This window comes from Elaeis guineensis, chromosome 3, assembly GCF_000442705.2.
Source record: "Elaeis guineensis isolate ETL-2024a chromosome 3, EG11, whole genome shotgun sequence".
Taxonomy (NCBI): Eukaryota; Viridiplantae; Streptophyta; class Magnoliopsida; order Arecales; family Arecaceae; genus Elaeis; species Elaeis guineensis.
The window spans coordinates 115,943,230-115,962,857 of NC_025995.2; the positions used below are offsets into that span (position 1 = coordinate 115,943,230).

General features: G+C 37.2%; 1 protein-coding gene across 1 annotated transcript; it reads left to right on the forward strand.

The window, feature by feature from the left end:
• Nucleotides 1-349: 349 nt before the first annotated feature.
• On the forward strand, nt 350-664 carry LOC140856333 (VQ motif-containing protein 1-like). The gene has a single exon (XM_073253441.1). The coding sequence runs from the start codon at nt 350-352 to the stop codon at nt 662-664; it is 315 nt and encodes a 104-aa protein (XP_073109542.1).
• Nucleotides 665-19,628: the final 18,964 nt, after the last annotated feature.

Sequence of the window (19,628 nt, forward strand, 5' to 3'; positions counted from 1 at the left end):
CCCAACTCACCCCACATGGATCCATTGCAACAGCGACCCAACCTCGCAAGCGGGTAATCTCCTCCTCCGTTCACATTATCTAATACATCCCCGGTCCAACTGGGTCCCCCGCACCCCTTTCAACTTCACTTCCCTTCGGATTGACCGCACGTGGTTCTTCTTCGATCTTCCGCTTCCACATCTTGACCCTTCTCTCGTCTCCGCAAGCCAGCTCTAGTCCAGGTCTGCCTCCTCTCATTCCGCTTCCCTATATATATGTACCCACTTTTTTTTTTTTCCATGCAAAAAAAGTATCTCAGAAATTAGGCTTAGTTTAGAATTTACATACACTTTCACAGACACCTGAAGGATGTCGACGAAAGGAGTGGAGGCCGCCGGCGTGAAGGTGACAGTCATTGAGACGAGGTTTGTGAAGACGGATGCCGCCCATTTCAAGTTGGTCGTGCAAAGTCTCACCGGGAAGGACTCAACGGCGAGCGGCGTGGTGCCGGAGAGGCCGCATGCCGTTAGAGGGAAGGTGCAGTTGGTGGAGGAGACAAATTGTGGGTGGCGAGGAGGACGGCAGGAGGAATTGGAGCACGAAACGATGGTGGTGGACAAGTCTGGGGAAATGGTGGGTACGGAGCCATGCCTTGAAGAATTGTATCAGCTGTGGTGTTGCTGAAGTAAGCTCCAGTGTTTACCCAAAAAAAAAAAAAAGAAAAAGAAAAGTAAGCTCAGGAGCAGCTTCATCTGCCATTGTTTCCTAACGAGGAGAGATCTTTTTTCTTTTGTAATTTTTTGGGATTTTTTCTTGGGAAGCATGTTTCATGCTAGTTAGAGTCTTGGTAGGAAGGGCATTCTGACTGGGATTTTACTATATATATATATATATATATTTGCAGAATTTCTCCCATAAATTGTAACTGTTCCTCTTTCTTCTGATCATCAACTATTTTTGCTTTTCGACAAGAAAAAAAAAATGGAACCATCGATCAGTTTTTTATTCTTTTTCTTTCTTTTTTGTGGAAAAAATCTTGTGTGTGTGTGTGTGTGTATATCTGCAGAATTTCTCCCACAAAATGTAACTGTTCCTCTTTCTTCTGATCATCAACTATTTTTGCGTTTCGACAAGGAAAAAAAAATGGAACCATCGATCAGTTTTTTGTTCTTTTTCTTTCTTTCTGGTGGAAAAAAACTGATCTTTTTTTTTTGATACAAAAAAAAAAAAAAAAACTGGCCTTTTATCTTGATCAAAAAGCGCCACGAGTTCACGTACGCATTTATTATGGGGTGGCAAGTCGCTGTTGTTTGTTTGGGAACCAGGGATGCTGGATATGACCTGGCGACAGATTATTATAGGGTTCAAACTTATCACTTGTATTTCACCATTGCACTGACATTATACGCCTGCGGTTGAGATCTCATTGAATGAGCGAGGTTAACCTGAGAGGCAAATTATTATATATAACATGGAGACAAAAACCTACAATATATGGGTACAAACGCAACGAAAGACACCCTAACTCCTTGTGAATCTTGAATAAGAGTGTGTGTTCCCATGCGGAAACATATGTAGGCAAGGTTTAGATAGTATCAATGTCACACCTCCGACCCGAGATTTTGAATCGAAGATCATGGCAACCGCCGCATACTCATAGAAAACTCTTCCCATAAGCATGCAAGGCATCTTATCATACTATCCTAAAACAACAGCGGAATAATTAGTCAATAATTTAAATCTAAAATATAACGACCTAAATTTTTTTTCTTTAATATCTCAATAAATTCAATAACGATTCAAAGGCTTTGCATCAAATTCAATAAGCCTTTCAACCTAAAATAAAAGTATGAAGATTCTGCTTCTGATCACTCTTCCATTCATATCTTGTATCATCTTAATTCTTCAACATCTGTAAAAATAGTAAAATAAGAGGTAATGAGCTAGACAGCCCAGTAAGCAATGATCACTTCTCAACAGATTTCATCAGGCATATAAGTAAATAATCATTTATAGAAAATAAGCATATATAGTTCATCAATTCAAAATCAATTTCAATTATGCAATATAATTCATGCCAAATTCATTTCTTTTCCGAAAATTCAAGTTTCTTTCGAGATTTCAATTTCTTTTGTTCTTCAATTTCTTTTCGTCAACCATGAGCTATGATCACATTTTTCCTGTGGCAGGGTCATAATACCGCGTATCTGCTTGCGGTAGGCTGCGAATCATCTGGCAGCCATGTCCTTTGGAACCGCTGGTCTCGCTGGCGGTTTGTCGCTGGTCTCTCTGGCGACATGTCGCTGGTCTCGCTGGCGACATAAACCCTCAGGACAATCAATTGCCAACGTATATGCCCCCATTGACGGGGTCCTGTACATAGTCAGGTTGTCAATTCATAATGTTTCTTATATCATAATTCTTCATAAATCATGTTTCATATTCTAATTTCGATAATAAAACATATAATCATGTAGTATCGAAATCAATCAATATAATGCATCATGAAATCAATATGTTCAATCATGTTTCATCATAACATTTCAAATAAGATATTTTCATAACAAAATATCATTCATCCAATTCATGCATCGTTTCACAAATCATGTCAGAAGAATACATTATAATTTGCCGATAAATCTAGAAAAAGTGAAACATTACTTACCTCGAACGCACTCCAATAAATCCACATAGTTCTATAAATTTTCTTCCAAAAAATTCTGTTCGTAGATCATATCACAATATTTCATGATCAAACATCCACAATCCTATACAGAATCAATTTCAATAATTAGAAAAAATACGAATACCATATTTCAACGGTTTAGATGGATCCGATCATCTAATTTTATCTAATCAAAATCTAATTAGGACCTAAATGATCCAAAGTTTGACTATCAGATCAAATCGGATTCGAAGTGATAGGACCGAGGTTTCTTCATCGATTTCATAAAATCAAGTAGAGAGAGACAATCAGAGGAGAGAGAATTCATGAGGTATAATTCGAATTGATCAGGTGACACAATCCAACATTACGATTGATCCAATATCTTGATTGGTGAAATCAACATGATCAAATCAAGTCATGACTAGATCGGGATCATGGATGATCAAATCTAAAGATTCATAGTCTGATCAAGGTGGGTGCCAGTACGCTGTCTGACAATCATGGATCAGGGTCCTTCATTAGAATCAGATCAGACTTATTAAAAAAAATTTCTTCATTCACTAACCTTTTTTAGAGAGAGAATCAATCAAGAGAGAAAATATTTTAGAGAGAGAAAATTCTAGAGAGAGAAAATTCATCTTGGATTCTTCAGACAACATGATTCAACAAATTCTGATCGATCGGATCAAATCATGCTGAAATTATCATGTGGACAATTCAATAAAATTATGAGAAATAAAATCTAAAAATATCTGACCTGATCAAAGTGGATGTCGGTGTATCGTCCGACGATCACGGATCAAAAATCCATCATGAGAATCATTTAAATTCATCATCATTCTTCTCAAAATTCTAGAAATCTTAGGAGAGATAATCTAGAGAGAGGATTCTAGAGAGAGAAAGTAGAGAGAGAAAGTCCAATTTTAGAGAGAGAAAATACTAGTTCAGGCTGAAGAGAGAGGAAAGAGAGAGAAACTCTCTTTCTCATATTTTATTATTTATATCATTATTTATTAATTAATTTAATGATTTTTCTTTTCTTTTCTCTCTCTCTTTTTTTTTTCTTCACGGAAGAGAGAGGAGAAAATCCTATTTATTATTATTATATTATTATCATATTTTATTTTTCTTTTTTTTTTCCTTTTCTTTTTTCTTTTTTTTTTCTTTTTCTTCTTTTTCTTTTCTTTTTCTTTTCTTTTCCTTCTTCTTTTCTTTTTCTTTTTCTTTTCCTTCTTCTTCTTCTTCTTTTGTTTTTTTTTTCTCCCGCTGGGTTCCTTTTGGGCTGAAACAGGGGACCTCACGGTCCCCTCATTGGGTGGCCGGCCGGCGGCGTGCTCGACGTGAGACGGCCGTCGGTAGGAGGAGAGGCGTTCCACGGTAAGAGGAGGTCAAACCGGTGGTCGACGGTGACCACCGGCGATGAAAAAATGGCAAAAAAAGAAGATTTTTCCGCAACAAAATTCGGCGACTTCGGTCGCCGGCGAGCGTGCACATCGGCACGGGAAGGAAGGGGGAGGAGAGAGGAAGGGGAGGAAGCTTACCTCCGACGCCGGCGAGGTTTTTCCGGCGAGAAATTGGATGGCACAAGGACGGGTCTCCGTGAGAAAATTTCCGATGATTGCCGCCGTTTTGCCCCGGGATTCTTTGGTAGGAAGAAGGGAGAAGGGTCTCCCCTTTAAATAGAACCAAAGGAGAGGAGTTTGACTCCTCTCCGATGAGGTTTCTGACTCCGATTAGGAGCCGGTCGGGAGAAGAAGACTCCCTGTGGGAGTCTTCATCAATTTTTTTTTTTGGGCTGCTGGGCTATCACAATCAAGGTGACACAATTATGCTGCAACCTCCAAATCACACTCATTTTGGATAGAGTAATCACCATTAGGTTTCTTAGATCATCATCATCTCTATGTAAATTTTAGCAAAGACACAAGCCATCAAAAATCCACATATATATACAAAATATCATTATTTAGAAAAATCTTAATTTTCCAACTGATAGGATTGTTCTGAGATCCCATGTAATTCTGTGCAAGATCACAGTTTAATGTTTGAAGTGTTTCCGACAGTTAACAATTGAAATGTTTGCTGTGCAATATATGCTGATATAAAATATATAAACAGTAAAATACATATGCGTAACTGTTGTTGATGTATTGGTCTTGTTTAATTTATATAATTGAAATTTTTTATTTAAAGAATATATGATTAAATTTGATTATCGAACCGAATATAAGCAAGCCAACCCTCACTGAACATGAGCTGAATGCTAGTTGTGCATGACCTCATTGAGTTAAAACAAGTTGTTCCTATTTCATTCGACTTATAATCTTGAGCATGACATTTTTATCCTTCAGAAATAAGCAAAATAATTAGTTGAAAAATTTTACAAATACAACATAATTGACAATATTTTGATTAGTTAGTGTCCAAATTGTTTCATTACAGGGTCATCAATTGTTGGTACAATGACTCGTTCTCCCTTAACTGACTACGGCTCAGTTTCCTCTCTTCCTACTTTAAAAAGTTGTTTCATTTGAAAATTCTTAATGGAATCAGGAAATTAATACAGTGCATAATTGTCTAGCTCTCTGACTTCTTGCACCATTTTGTCTTTACTTTTCAACCTATCAATGTTAGCACTGCTGAGCATTGTCCCTCCAACATTGCCTTGGTGCACAGCCTAACTAACAATTATGACCTCTGTTTCCAAGTTCAAACTTCACAAGGTCAATACAATGAAAGTTTTATATTTCCTGGTTATCACGTAACAGCTCTTCTGTCTCCCATGAATCAAAAAAGACCCCTGCTAATCTGTTGTTCGATCGCTCCTTGTCACATGTGACTGATTACATAAAATGACACACCAAGGGACAGATGAATACCCCAAAGACAAAAGCATGTACCCTTGCCGGAAAAAAAAAAGAAAAAAAAAAAAACAAAAACATGGACAGAGCCATTTGCGCCCCGGGGGGGGGGTGGGGGGATGGACTATATGCTTGTGTTATTTCTGGACAACGAAGGTGTAGTCACAGCCTTCTCAAGGGTTCACATGTCATGCTTTGAACCTAACGTCCAGATCGGATATGCAATGACTGTATATTTTTTAAAATAAATTTTAAAAAATATATAAAATTTAAATATTTTATTATAATCTCAATATTTATAATAATTAATTTTAATAATAATTAATAAAATTTATATAATTATAAATTTAATTTTTTTAATCATCCGTTCGGTATCAATGATGCTCTATTTATTTATCTGTTCACTCGTAAACCTAAATCATAATCAATCATGAGCATCCTGTAAGTCTGAGAAGAAAAAAAAATAGAGTGGATGAGTTTTACAGCCCAGTAAGAATTTTCACACACCAATATCATTATAATAATAATAAATAAAAAAATAATAATGATTATTACTTATATCAATCTTATGCCAAAAGATACCATGATTCATAAAATATACATAACAAATATTTATCTTTTTATGCAATAAATCACACTTTATAATTATCTCAAAACAACACGCATCAAATTCGATCATATTAAGGTACTCGGCTCTAGACTACCACGATCATATATCAAACTCATAATAAGGCAACAAAAGTGTCTAGTCCTGTAGATTACCACAACCATCCGTGCAAAGAGTAATAAAGTGGCTAGTCCTGTAGACTACCATGACCACATTTTAAGTCTATGACAGGCATCAAGAAAATAGCTAGCCCAAAAGATTATAGGTGCTCAACTCTGAACTACCACGCCACATTTCAAGTTCGTGGCAGGGTCTCATAAAATTGCTAATCTAAACGACCATAAATGCTCGATCTTGAACTATTACGGTCATGTTTAAAGCCCGTGATGAGGCATCAATAAAGTGGCTAGTCCAGATAACCATAAGTACTCAATCCTGAACTATCATGACCATATTTTAAGCCTGTGATAAGGCATTAATAAAATGACTAGCCTAGAGCACCATAACCTCACATATAGTTACATAACTCAATTACATACTTGTTAGATATTGTAATTCACAATCACATTCTTTTGCAAAACTCACTACAAGAAAAGAAAGTTTTGCGACAAAAATTTTTCATCGCTAATAACATATTTTCATCGCTAATAGTTATTAGAGATAAAAATTTCATCACTAATAGTTTATCGTAAATAATCGCATCATTGATAATATTTTACGATGAAAAGAATATTTCGTCACTAATAATATTTATTTGCGATGAATAATTTTCATCGTTAATAATTTTTTGATGAAAAATTTTAATCATAAAAAAAATATTTGCGATGAATTATAACGTCGCTAATAAATAAAAATTAATAGCGATGAAAAAATTTTCATCACTATTAATTTAATTAAATTTTTTTCTAAAATAAAATATTTAAAAACTTTTAGCGATGAAAAATTTACGTCACAAATAATTTTTTTTGCAGTGAAAATTTTTCGTCACTATTAATTTAATAATAATTTTTTTAAAAACTAAATTTAAATAATATTAGCGACTAAAAATTTACGTCGTAAATACGATAATTTTCAATGAAACTTTTCATTGCTAATAATTATTTACGATGAATAGCTTTTCATCGTTATTAATTATATATAAAATTTTAATAATTTTATATTTATTAAAAATTAAATTATTGTACTAAAATATTTTTGACGATCAATATTTCATCGAAAATAATTTCATCGCTAATAATTTAAATATATATATATTTTAAAAATAATTTATGAATATATATTTTTAATTTATATCTATAATATTTTTAATAAATTAAAAAAAATTAAAATAAAAAATTTACATAATAAATAGATAAATAAATTTTATTATTTTATTATATTAAATTAAAATTATAAGAGATTTGAAATAAAAATAAAAAAGTATATGAAGAAGCCGTCAAGTGTCAGTATCTGGAGAACGAGCTGGGGAAGGAGAGCGCTCGAAAGAGCTCGGACCGGCCTGCTGCTGCCTCATCAGCTATATCGTCTGCTCCATCTGCTCTATCCGCTCCATCATCTGGATCTGGAGCTGCTGATACTCGTCGATGCATGCAGCCAAATTTTGAGCTCGCTGCTCAGCCTGCTGTCGATCCACCACAGTCTGCCTCTGTACCTCCGTTAGTCGAGTCTCGTACGCAAAATAGATGTCAGCCCTAGATGAGCGTAAGGATGAGAGAGCAGTGATCCCATATCCTAGACTCCTAACATAACAGGATCTCGTATCAAGTACCTGATCACAGATCTCATCATCTATGGGTGCGGTCGAGCCCTCAGGGATAGGCTGAGATCTCATGTCTGTCATACGGTCCTGAAAATTAAAGTTATAGCTATTTTAATTTTGTAATAAAAATCAGACTGTGAATGAAAAATAATTAAAAAAACTTACAAAGAGCTCCTGGCTCCCTGTCGTCCACTCTCCTGACTATCGCTGGTGGGTCCACTGGTAGATATCGATCCGACCAGAAAGCTTGCCACTCTTAGCATCTCTCCGTAATTTGAGAATTAATTAAAAAAATTTTAAATAACTAGAAAATTATATGCATGTGCTCTATATGATGAGCGAACGACCTCAAATCTCACAATGCGGTATGGTCTGTCTCGTCCGTTTTGCGACGTTCTAGGCACATCTTTTCTGTATAGTTACCAGTTAAATTAGTAGATAATAAATTTAATTTAAGAATAAATGATTCAATCATTAAACTATAAAAAAAAATTTGGATGTGTAACTTGTACAGTCCAGTCATCCATAGTGATGCTGTCATAGGGCTGCTGTCGTGCTGCCTCCTCCCCATGATTCTGCACCACATGGTACCAATGCTGATGCATGTGATGGTGATAATTCTTGAAATGCAATGATAAATGAGTGTCCACAGCTCGCCTCACACGATCCTCCTCAAAATCAATGATATCGAATACACCCTATCAATAACAAATATTAGAAGAATACTATATAAATTAAATATTCATAATATAATTTATTTTACCTGTAAGTGGGTGTACAAAATCTCTCTTTGAGTTGGTAGAACGTGACGTCAATCGAAGAGCATCACGAGGGTATAGCTGCGGTATATGATACCCAGCTCAGTCTGTCACGGTTCGCACCATCCCCTAATGGGCCTGGTGTAGCCGATTGGTATCTCGATATGGAGATGCTGTCCTGGGTGCTCGCATCTCTAATGCTCTAGAGTGAAGTTCTTCGATGGATCTCGTCCTCATCTCACTATGATGAAGACTGGTCTGAAACAATAATAAATAAATCATTAGTATGATAGCTATTCAAATAAAAGAATCAAATTTTATTATATAAAAAGTATAATAATACCATTCAAACCCATTTCACTGGGACTTGCTGGTGCAGGATTCTCTGACAATGGAGCCGGTGCGACAATGGAGATCGATGAAGGTGCCTCAACCTGTGAACGTGAACATCATCGTCTATCTCCTGATGCCATATCTGTAATAATTGACATATAAATGAATATAATATTAAATAATAATAATAATAAATAAATTATATTTTGATGAATATAATTATATCGTATATCATTATTGTAAAAGAAGATTGAACGAAGAATATAGATTTACTCATCAATATTTGTATCTTTCTCGATGTATAGATCCTCCTCCGAATCATAATAATCGATATATATATCGTCTTCTATCTCATCATCATTTATCAACTGATCGTCGCCTTCTAACTCATTAAGATTAAATACATGATCAGCTTCAACTTCGTTGGACGACAGATCAGCCCTATTCAAAAGTGTTGTTGAAAATTCTTCATCAACAAAAAGCTCGGCTAATATTTGTTCTTCTTGCTGAAAAGCTTCCTCTTCATGTAAATCCAAATTTTCATCCATCTCTAATCGGGTTGGTACGTCATATACGCCTCTAGGTATTATTTTTTGTATAATATGCCAATTACCTCGATACTTTAGATCTTTCAAATATATTACTTATTTCGCTTGAGTTGCTAATATATATGGCTCATTCTGATACCATGTTCGTGCAAAATTTATACTGATAAAGTATGAATCAATATGAATACCGATCTTTTTATTACTAATATCCCATCATTCATACTGAAATAAGAATACAGAATTACTGAACCCATACTTCAGTTCTATGATATCTACCAGTATACCATAATATTCAATCTCTTCTTCTCTTCATATCCTATTGTAGCAATTTTACTATTTTGGATCCGTCGTTGCATCTCAAGCTTCCTTGTGTGAAATCTCATTCCTCCAATGATACAAGATGCGTAGTGATTAATCTTTCGATCGGGATCACATGCTAAATCATACAACTCATCAGTCGCACCCACTTCTTTATTGAAATACTTAGTTTCATCTACACCATAATATAAAAAATTATGTTGGTTCAAATAATATTATTTATAATTAAATAAATAACATATCACTAATGCAACTTACAAGATCATCAAATCATTTTATAAATTTTTTTCTATGTCGATCATCAGCATCCATATTATTCTCTCTACATAGTATACTCTTGTGCTCACTACAATAAATTATAATTTTTAATTTTACATCGATATAAAAAAATTAATTAAAATATTAAATAGTATGCTAAGATGGTACTTACTCAATAAAATCTTCAATTTTTTCATAATTATTTAAAACGTAAAAGTGTGCCTTGGATAGTTCATCACGTCCATAAATTCATATTTTCTTGCACCAATAGGTTGAACCGTTTGTTTAAATATAGACAACGTCAGTTCATTGTCACCTCATTCATGGTCTACGTTACGATCTGTACGATTAAATCTTATTTCGATATCATCAAGATATATTCAGCAGAACGTGACACACTCTGTAGCTACATATACTTTCGTTATAGACCCTTCAGGCCTTGCTTTATTGCGCACATATTTTTTTAAGGTATACAAAAATTTATAAATAAAAATAAATTTAAATTTTAAAAATATATTTACATCTTATAACTGATATGACAAAGTACGTATAATTTTTTTATCTTTCAATAGGATACATCCATCGATAATGTACACCGGTTTGATCAAAAGAGTTTCTTTTGGAAGATGAATAGTCAGGTACAACATAACATCAAAAAACGATGGTGAAAATTTTTTTTTTAACTTACAGAGAATGAGTACGATATCCTTCTCAGATCTCTTAAGTAAGTTAATCTTTAATTTTCGATAACACATTTCTCGGAAGAACACTCTCAGCTCAATCAATGCAGTTTGAATATTACCATCCAAATAACCATGCATGACCACAGAAAGTAAATATTGCATCATCACATGAGAGTCATGACTATTTATGTCAGAGATATTACCGTCATTATTTCCAACATACTGCGATATGTTAGAAGCGTATGCATTGAAAAACTTTACGATTTTGAACCATCCACATAAATTTTTTTTTTTCTTACCAAACAGCGAATAACATGCAGATCGTATAAAAAATCTCTTACCTCGACGAACTAAATACAGTTTCGATCGGATTCTTATTTTTTATAAATCAAAGCAAGCTTTTCTACCATCTTGTATTTTTTTGAGATGTTCAATCCAGTACCGATGATATTATCACAAATATTTTTTTCAATATGCCTTATATCCAGATTATGATGAAGTAGTAGCTGCTTCCAATATGGTAGTTCGAAAAAGATACTTCACTTCGTTCAATTCGACTCAGCTTCAGTATGCTTTTGCTTGCGAGTACTCGATATTTTTTCAAATTGGATGTTTTCAATGACTTCAAGTTGTTCTAAAATTTTTGCTCCACTTAACTCCTTAGGTGGCGGACACCGATCGGACTTACCATCAAAATATTAGTTATAACGGATCCTCCAAAAATGATTATCAGAAAGAAATCGTCGATAACCCATGAAACATATTTTTCGTCCGTGCTTTAAATATAAGGAGGATGCATCCCTATTGCATATTAGACATGCAAGATATCCTTTGGTGCTCCATCCAGATAAGTTTTCATATGCAGAAAAATTATTTATGGTCCATAGAATCGAAGTATGCAACTTAAAATTACTTCGACTCACAGAATTATATGTCGATACCTCATTTTTCATAGATTCTTTAGATCATCGATTAAAGGTCGTAGATATACATCAATTTCATTACCTGATGCTTTCACATCCGAAATCAACAGTGACATAAAAATAAATAATTTTTTCATGCACTTTCAAGGTGACACATTATATACAACCAGCATCACAGGCCACATACTGCAAGAGGTACTCAGATTGCCAAAGAGATTAAATCCATCTGTCGCTAGACCAAGCCGGATATTGTGTAGGTCACTTGTAAAGTACGGATGCTTTGCATCAAAGTTTTTCTATACTAAAGAGTCAGTTGGGTGGCTAAGTATGTTCTCCTCCAAAACCCACTGCTCATAATGCCATCTCATTTTTTCAGTTGTCTTTGTGGGCATATACAACCTTTGAAGTTTTGAAATCAATAAAAAATATCTCAAAATCTTTCGAGGTATCTTCTTTGCTTTTCTATTATCAGTTTTATATCTAGGCTCACTATATTTTGGATATTCAGTTGCCTGTTCGTTATCCTTATAAAATAATATATAGTCATTTTTGCAGGTATATATAGGAATATAGCCAAGTCTCAATTTCTGCTTGTATATTTTTACTTCAGAATATGATTTCAGAAGTCTCTTTCCATCGAAAAGAGCTGCTTTAATCAATGTCAAAATTTGATCAAATGACTTCTGACTCCATCGGTTCATAATTTTAATATAAAGTAATTTTATCAAAAACTTTAACTTAAAAAATTTTGTATAATTTGGATAGAGTGGCTCCGTGCATCCCTTACAAGCTTTGTAAACTGTTCAGAAGTCCCATCTACCTTAAGTCAGATATTATGTTCATGATCAGAATTACTTTTGGATGTAGTAGTACTCATGCGTATATTTGAACAAGTATTCTGATGTAAATCATCTAATAATTCTCTTATACCACTATTCGACAGGTCCAGCAGCATCACTATCATCTTCCGTATCGTCATCGTCGCACATCACTTCATTCGGATCATCCTCTCCATGCCATATCTAACAAGTGTACTTCTTATCCATATCATAATATAGTAGATGCTTCTCAACAAGTATTATGTGACGATATATCATATTGACACATCTTTTGCATGGACATTTTATCCGACTAGCACTGTCAGTCTTATGCCATGCAAACTCAATAAAATCTCAAACTTCTTTTCAATATTTAGATAAAAAAAATATCTCTAGCATTCATTCAATTTTTATTGATATCCATCTAACAACAAACACAAAATCATTAACAACCAAAAAAAGGTTCAGTGATATTCTGGATCTCGATCTGAATTTCGAACTGAATCGCGATCCAAATTCCAACCAAAATCCTAATCCGAATCCAGACATGGATCACTTTATATAAAATAATATATATTAAAAAATACAGACTGAACAGTAGCACAAAAAATGTACATCCATCAATTTAATGAAGTAAAAATACATGATCCTATCCATTTCAAATCATTACTAACAGGTATGGCTCTATCTCTTTCAGAAAAGTAATAATCTTATTATGTTATTAACGGATATTTCATCTCATTTTTATGAAAATTTTGACAGCATCTTTCCATGGTTCTCCAAGTATACGATATGAATATGGTGCCTACACACCCTATCCACTATATACTTGAAGAATAATGGACAGATAACTATTGAATACCATATAATGAAATAAAATATTAACTATTAACAATAATAAGATTATTACTTTTTCAAAAAACCCGAATACGAGATATCTAAGAGTCGATCTCGATAAAGATCGACTCTTGAACGAAAATCTACGGCTCAATGCAATTTAACTACTATCTCGAAATATACATTCGAAGATAAAATTTTAATTTATCAAAAAAATTATTTTTTATATTTAATTATAATAAATAAAAATATACAAAATATTACATAAAATAATTAAATTGTAATAAGTAACAACAATATGCATTGTGTTAGTGAAAAAAATAATTAATCAAAAAATTAAATAATTTCAGTAGTAATACTAAAAAAATTATGCAACAAATATAATTAATCAAATAATTAATTAAATAATTAATCAAATAATTTTTTAGCCCCGTCTCCTCCGACCGACACCCTCCCCGACCGCCCCATCCTCGGTCCCGTCTCCATCGGCCGCCACCCTCCCCGATCCCATTTCCCCCAGTCGCCCCCTCTCCGGCCTCATCTCCACCGATCGATACCCTCCCCGGCCCCGTCTCTCTCGATTGCCAGTAGCCCTGTCCCCGGCCCCGTCTCCCTCGATTGCCGACAAGCCTCCTCCCCAGCCCCGTCTCCCCCGGTCATCGGTCGCCCCCTCCCCGACTCCATCTCCACCGGCCAACACCATTCCCGGCCCCATCTCCCCCGGTCGCCCCATCTCTGACCCTATCTCCGCTGGCCGACACCCTCCCCGGTCCCGTCTCCTTCGCCGCCGGCCGCCGCCTCCCCGGCCCGATCTTCCTTTTCTCTTTTTTTCTTTTTTCTCTTTTTTTTTCTTTCTTTTTTTTCCTTTCTTTTCTTTTCTTTTTTTTCTTTTTCCTTCCTCCTTTCTCTCTTCCCTTCTTCCCTCCCCGCCGCCGACACCCTCCCAGCCCCTGACCCTATCCCCGTCGGCCCGATCACAATCGCCACCAGCCCAGCCCGACCTGACCCCATCCCCGTCGCCCCCCCGATGGCCCGAGAAAACACCAAAAAAAAAATCCTTACCGTCGGCCCGGCCTCTCGATGGCCCGAGAAAGCACTAAAAACAAAAAAAAATCCTTACCTCCGACGACAGACGATGACGGACGACGGCGATGGATGGCGAACGGACATGGACAACAGCGAATGGACACGGACGGCAGCGGACGCAACGGCGGGATGCGGCAGCGAGGAGAGGGGGAGAGCAGAGAGGGGAAGAGGGGAACAGATTTCACGTGAAATAGGGGAGAGGAGAAGAAAATAGATTTCGTGATGGGATTTGATGGGACGTGAACTATTAACGATGTAAATTTTTATCGCTACTAATCAATTTTCGTCACTATTAATTCAAAAAAAAATTTTCTGGTAAAAAAAATTTCACACCAAAAAAATAATTTATGATGAAAAAAAATATTTCATCATTAATAAGACTATTAATAATGAAAAATAAATTTTGTCGCTAATAATTTTTGTAAAAAAAAGTTATCCTATTTTTTTGTCAAAAAAATTTTTCCACCAAAAAAATTTATTTATGATGAAAAGCTTTGCATCATTAATTAGGTTATTAGCGATGAAAAAATAATTTTTATCGCTAATAATTCTCGTAAAAAAATATCTTCATTTTTTAAAAAATTATTTACGATGAAAATAAAATATTTCATCGTTGATTATCTTATTAGCAATGAAAAGTAAGTTTTATCGCTAATAATTTGATCAAAAAATAAAAAAATATTTATGACGAAAAAGATTCATCGTCAATAATTTTATTAGCAATGAAAACTAAAATTTTGTCACCAATAATTCTATCGACAAAAAAAATTCCCCATTAAAAATTTTTTTCATCTTAAAAAATTCCCTATTAAAAAATTTCATAATCTTATTAGCAATGTAAATATAGTTTTCATGAGAAATAATTTTTATAAAAAAATTCTCTAATAATAATTTCTTAAAAATTTAATTTTAGATTTTTCTCACAAAGAAAATTTTTTATCCAAAAAATTTAACAACAAAAAATGATATTAAAAAAATTTTCATGATGAAAAATAAAATATTAATAAAAAATTTATACAAATAGTTAATTTATATTTTTTTCTTCAAAAAGAATTACTTACATAAAAAATTACGTACGTAAAAAAATTACGTAATCATGTATCGTCGAATGAGAAGCATTTTCGTATTGATACATTGCAGATGTTAACTAACAATCAAATATAATTTATAATTAAAAAAATTTAACTAATTAGATTTATTTTTTTAGTGGCAATACTACCATAAGTTGATCGAAAAGTTTGAATGGACATCCGAATATAAATTTAATCTGCGAACAGCTAAGACCCTTGAGATCGGATACAAAATGAGCATAATAGAAAGGATAATACCTGCTCAAGAGTATGTCAGTCTTAAGATAAATCTTGAACTAGATAGCAATAATAAGAGTTCAGCTAGTTCGAGAGTATCTATGACAAATAATCATCGCATACCAATTAAGATCATAAATGCACTCTTGAAAAATAATACTGAAGAACCCAGCAAAAGCCTTTTACATACAGTTTAGAAGTATATAACATAATTTAATTCATCAAACTGTTGATAAAGTTTTGTTCTTTATACAATTGAAAGTTGATAAAATTTTATTCTTTACAAAGATCAAATACCATGTGAATAATCTTTTTGTGGATCATGTTTTAACATATAAAGATTCAGTATCATTTTTTTTTTATATTCTTGAATAGATATAAGGTCTTTGTACTTTGTGACTTTGGTCAGTCCATAAAACTAACAACCTATGCAAAATTGAGCAATGAGACAGATTCAGAGAAACTTAAAGACAAAAAGTATTATCATAAATAATGATCAACTTTTAATTTTTTCATCGTAAATAATAGACTATTTACGATGAAAATTATGTTTTCATCGCAAACACTAAGTTATTTACGATGTAATATTTTCATCATAAATAATCTATAATTTTATATTTTTTAAATTTTATATTTTTTTAAAAATATTGATAATGAAAATATTTTTATCATAAATAATTAACTATTTAGGATGAAAAAAAAATTTTCGTTACTAATAATCTACAGTTTTTAAATTTTTAAAATTTTTTATTTATTAACGATGAAAAATTTTTATTGTAAATAATTAGATATTTAATATAAAAATTTACTTTCTATCATAAATACTAGACTATTTATGATGTAATATTTTTATCATAAATAATTTATTATTTTTTAATTTTTTAATTTTTTTTTATTTTTTAAATATTAATGATAATAAATATATTTTTATCATAAATAATCAAGTATTTGTGACATAATATTTTCATCGCTAATAATCTGTAGTTTGTAAATTTTTAAAATTTTTCGATATTTTTCATCTATTAGTGATGAAAAATTTTTATCATAAATATTCAGGTACCTGTGATAAAAAAATTATTTTTCATCACTGTTGCGGCCAATCCCCTCGTCGCCTGATCGCCGGGAACGAGCGCCTGCAGAAAAGGAAGTCCACACTGACCGGAGGCAGCTCCGGCGGAGACCCTCTGACGGTCAAGTCAGAGAGGTGACTGGGCAACAGTGAAATGAAGACAGAGAGCTCAATCGAGAGAGAGAGAGGGAGGGGGAGCAAGCCTGTGGTTTCCCAGTCGAAGTGAAGGTGCCCTGCACTGTTGCCTTCTCCGATTTATATAGTGGAGCGTGGTATGGCGCCGTCATTAATGGCGCGGACAATTGAGGAATTGTCAATTCACTGTAGACTGTCAGAGTCGCTGTAAAAGTGTCATATCACCGTGGGGCTGTCAAATCACTAGGGTTGACAATGTCCTAGGCGGGATAATGCCCTTAGGTGGCAGTGCCGCATGTTGCTGTCAGGACAGATAAGCTCTGGCGGCTGTACGGTGATCGGAGGAGTCGATCGACCCTAGGTCGGGGGCCATCTGTGTGGCGTCGGGTGGAGATTCGGGCCTCTTTGTTGGTCAGCGAGTCATGTTGCGAGAGTCGGCCATCAGACTCCCTGGTTCAGTCGGCTCGGAGAGTGGAAACCCGATCGACATATCCACGGACGGAAAGGGGCCGTCAATCGATCGGTCGGTCGGTCGGTCCCTCCGACAGTCGGTCGGTCGGTCGGTGGGTCGGTCCCTCCGGCCGTCGGTGGGTCGGTCGGTGGGTCGGTCCCTCCGGCCGTCGGTCGGTCGGTCGGTGGGTCGGTCCCTCCGGAAGTCAGTCGGTCGGTCGGTGGGTATTCCCCAACAGTTGCCCCCCTCCACTCCTGAGTCGGACGGTGAGCTGGCCGATGCCATTGCTTGGACAACGACGCTGGGCGACAAGGAGTGGAATCACTGTGTGCCCAATTCCGACCGTACCATGGGTTGATGCGATGTCAGACGTCCTATGAATGCCTTGTGATCCACTGGCGTCAGGCGTCCAGTCGGTGTCAGGTGTCACGTCGGCATCAGGTGTCACATCGGCGTCAGGTGTCACATCGACGTCAGGAGGTCGGGTGTCGGACGATTCGGTGTCAGACGATCGGATGTCCGGCGCCTTCTGGGGAACACAAACCGTCGCCCAGCATCGATTCTGGGAGCGCGGGGCGCTGTCAGGCGTCCCATCGGGAACGCGAATCGCCGCGGGCGCTTTAATTCGGATCCGTGGCCTCTTTCGCCACGTGTCGGAGGTGGTTGGGCCGGCGCCCCTCGCATTAAATGAAGGCGGTGCGGCCGTCCCGAGATGGGCGCGCCGAATCATCGGGCCGAAGGGAGGGTCCGGAGGCCGCCACGTGTCGCACATCCGTGAGACCTTGGTCGGCGCGAGGGCATCTCGGCCGTCGGACGGCCCTATATATATAGGGCCATCCGCACTCAAGACCCCATTCTTGACATTTTTGCTTCAGAGACTCTGTCCGGGCGATTTCTCCATCGTCGCCGGCAGTCGTCTCTCCTCCCGCTCCCCAAAGGGTCCATTTCCGGTTTGTGATCTCCTCTTCTTCCTTCCTCTTCTTCTTTGCTTCCTCTTCTTCTTTGCTTTTCCTTCGGTTCTGGTGCGATGGCCGAAAATCCATCTCGGGGAGCTCGGTCGGGAAATTCGATCGATGACTCTCGGTCGACTCCGGAAGTTGAGGTTTCCTCGCTTTCGGGGCCGAATGTTGATCGGCTTCAGGAGCAGTATCGCATCCAGGAGCAGTTTCAACTTTTCGCCCCAGGGGCCGGCGGTCGGGTTAACAACCCTCCGTCGGGCCAACTGGCGCTGTACGTCGAAGATCTCTGTGTGGGTCTTCGGCTTTCGATTCTGGAGTTCGTCCGGAATCTGCTAGATTATTATGGACTCTGTCCGGCGCAACTGGCACCGAACTCCGTCCGACTGATAATCAGCTTCGCGCTGTTGTGTCAGCTTCTGCCGACCAACCATCGCATCTCGCTCTTCCAGGCATTTTTTGTGCTCCGACCCCACCCTAAGGCCCGAGGGTGGTGGCTCTTCAACCCCCGGAAGGGTCTTTCCTTCATTACTGGTCTTCCATCGTCCATCCACGGGTGGAAGAACCAGTTTTTCTTCATCTCATCTCCTTCTCCTTGGGGCTTCCCTTCCCACTGGGGCGTGCCCCGAATCGAAGCAAACGACAACAGCCGAGTGGAGGCGGACGACCGGGAGGACTTCCACCGACTTAAAGATATGTCGGTTCCGAAGTAGAGGGAGCTTGTTACCGAACAAGCTCTCTATGACACCGTCCTGGGCTTGGTCCCCCGACTAGATATCGTCCGATCCCCCGATCCTCTTTTCATTCGGCCCTTATTCCGGTTCTCAGATTAATATTTCTGTCGATACCGCAGGGACACCTCCGAGGATGCGGCCAACCGACATCGAGATTCAGCAGTACGCAGCAAGGAAGAGGCCGGCATCGGGGGCAGGACCTTCGCATCCACCGAAGAAGCCCACTCCAGCGGTGCCGACCGTCGAAGCGTCGGCGATCGGCCAATCAGAGCCGGTGATAGCGCTCGCGGCTCCGGCAGTGCATCCGGAGGAGAGGCCGGTGGAAGAAGCGGCCGAAGGAACATCGACGGCCTCGCCGGTGGGGGTGGCGCCAGATGACGTTCGGGAAGCCGAACACCATCCGGCGGCGTCTGCGGCCGCAACGGGGGGTGCCGGTTCAAACTCGAGCATCCCCTCCCTGCCGGTTCCGTCGGTCGGGGCGGCCGATCGAGGGAAGGCCCCGATGGACCCCGCGGACGACACGAGGTCGGGGAGTCGCA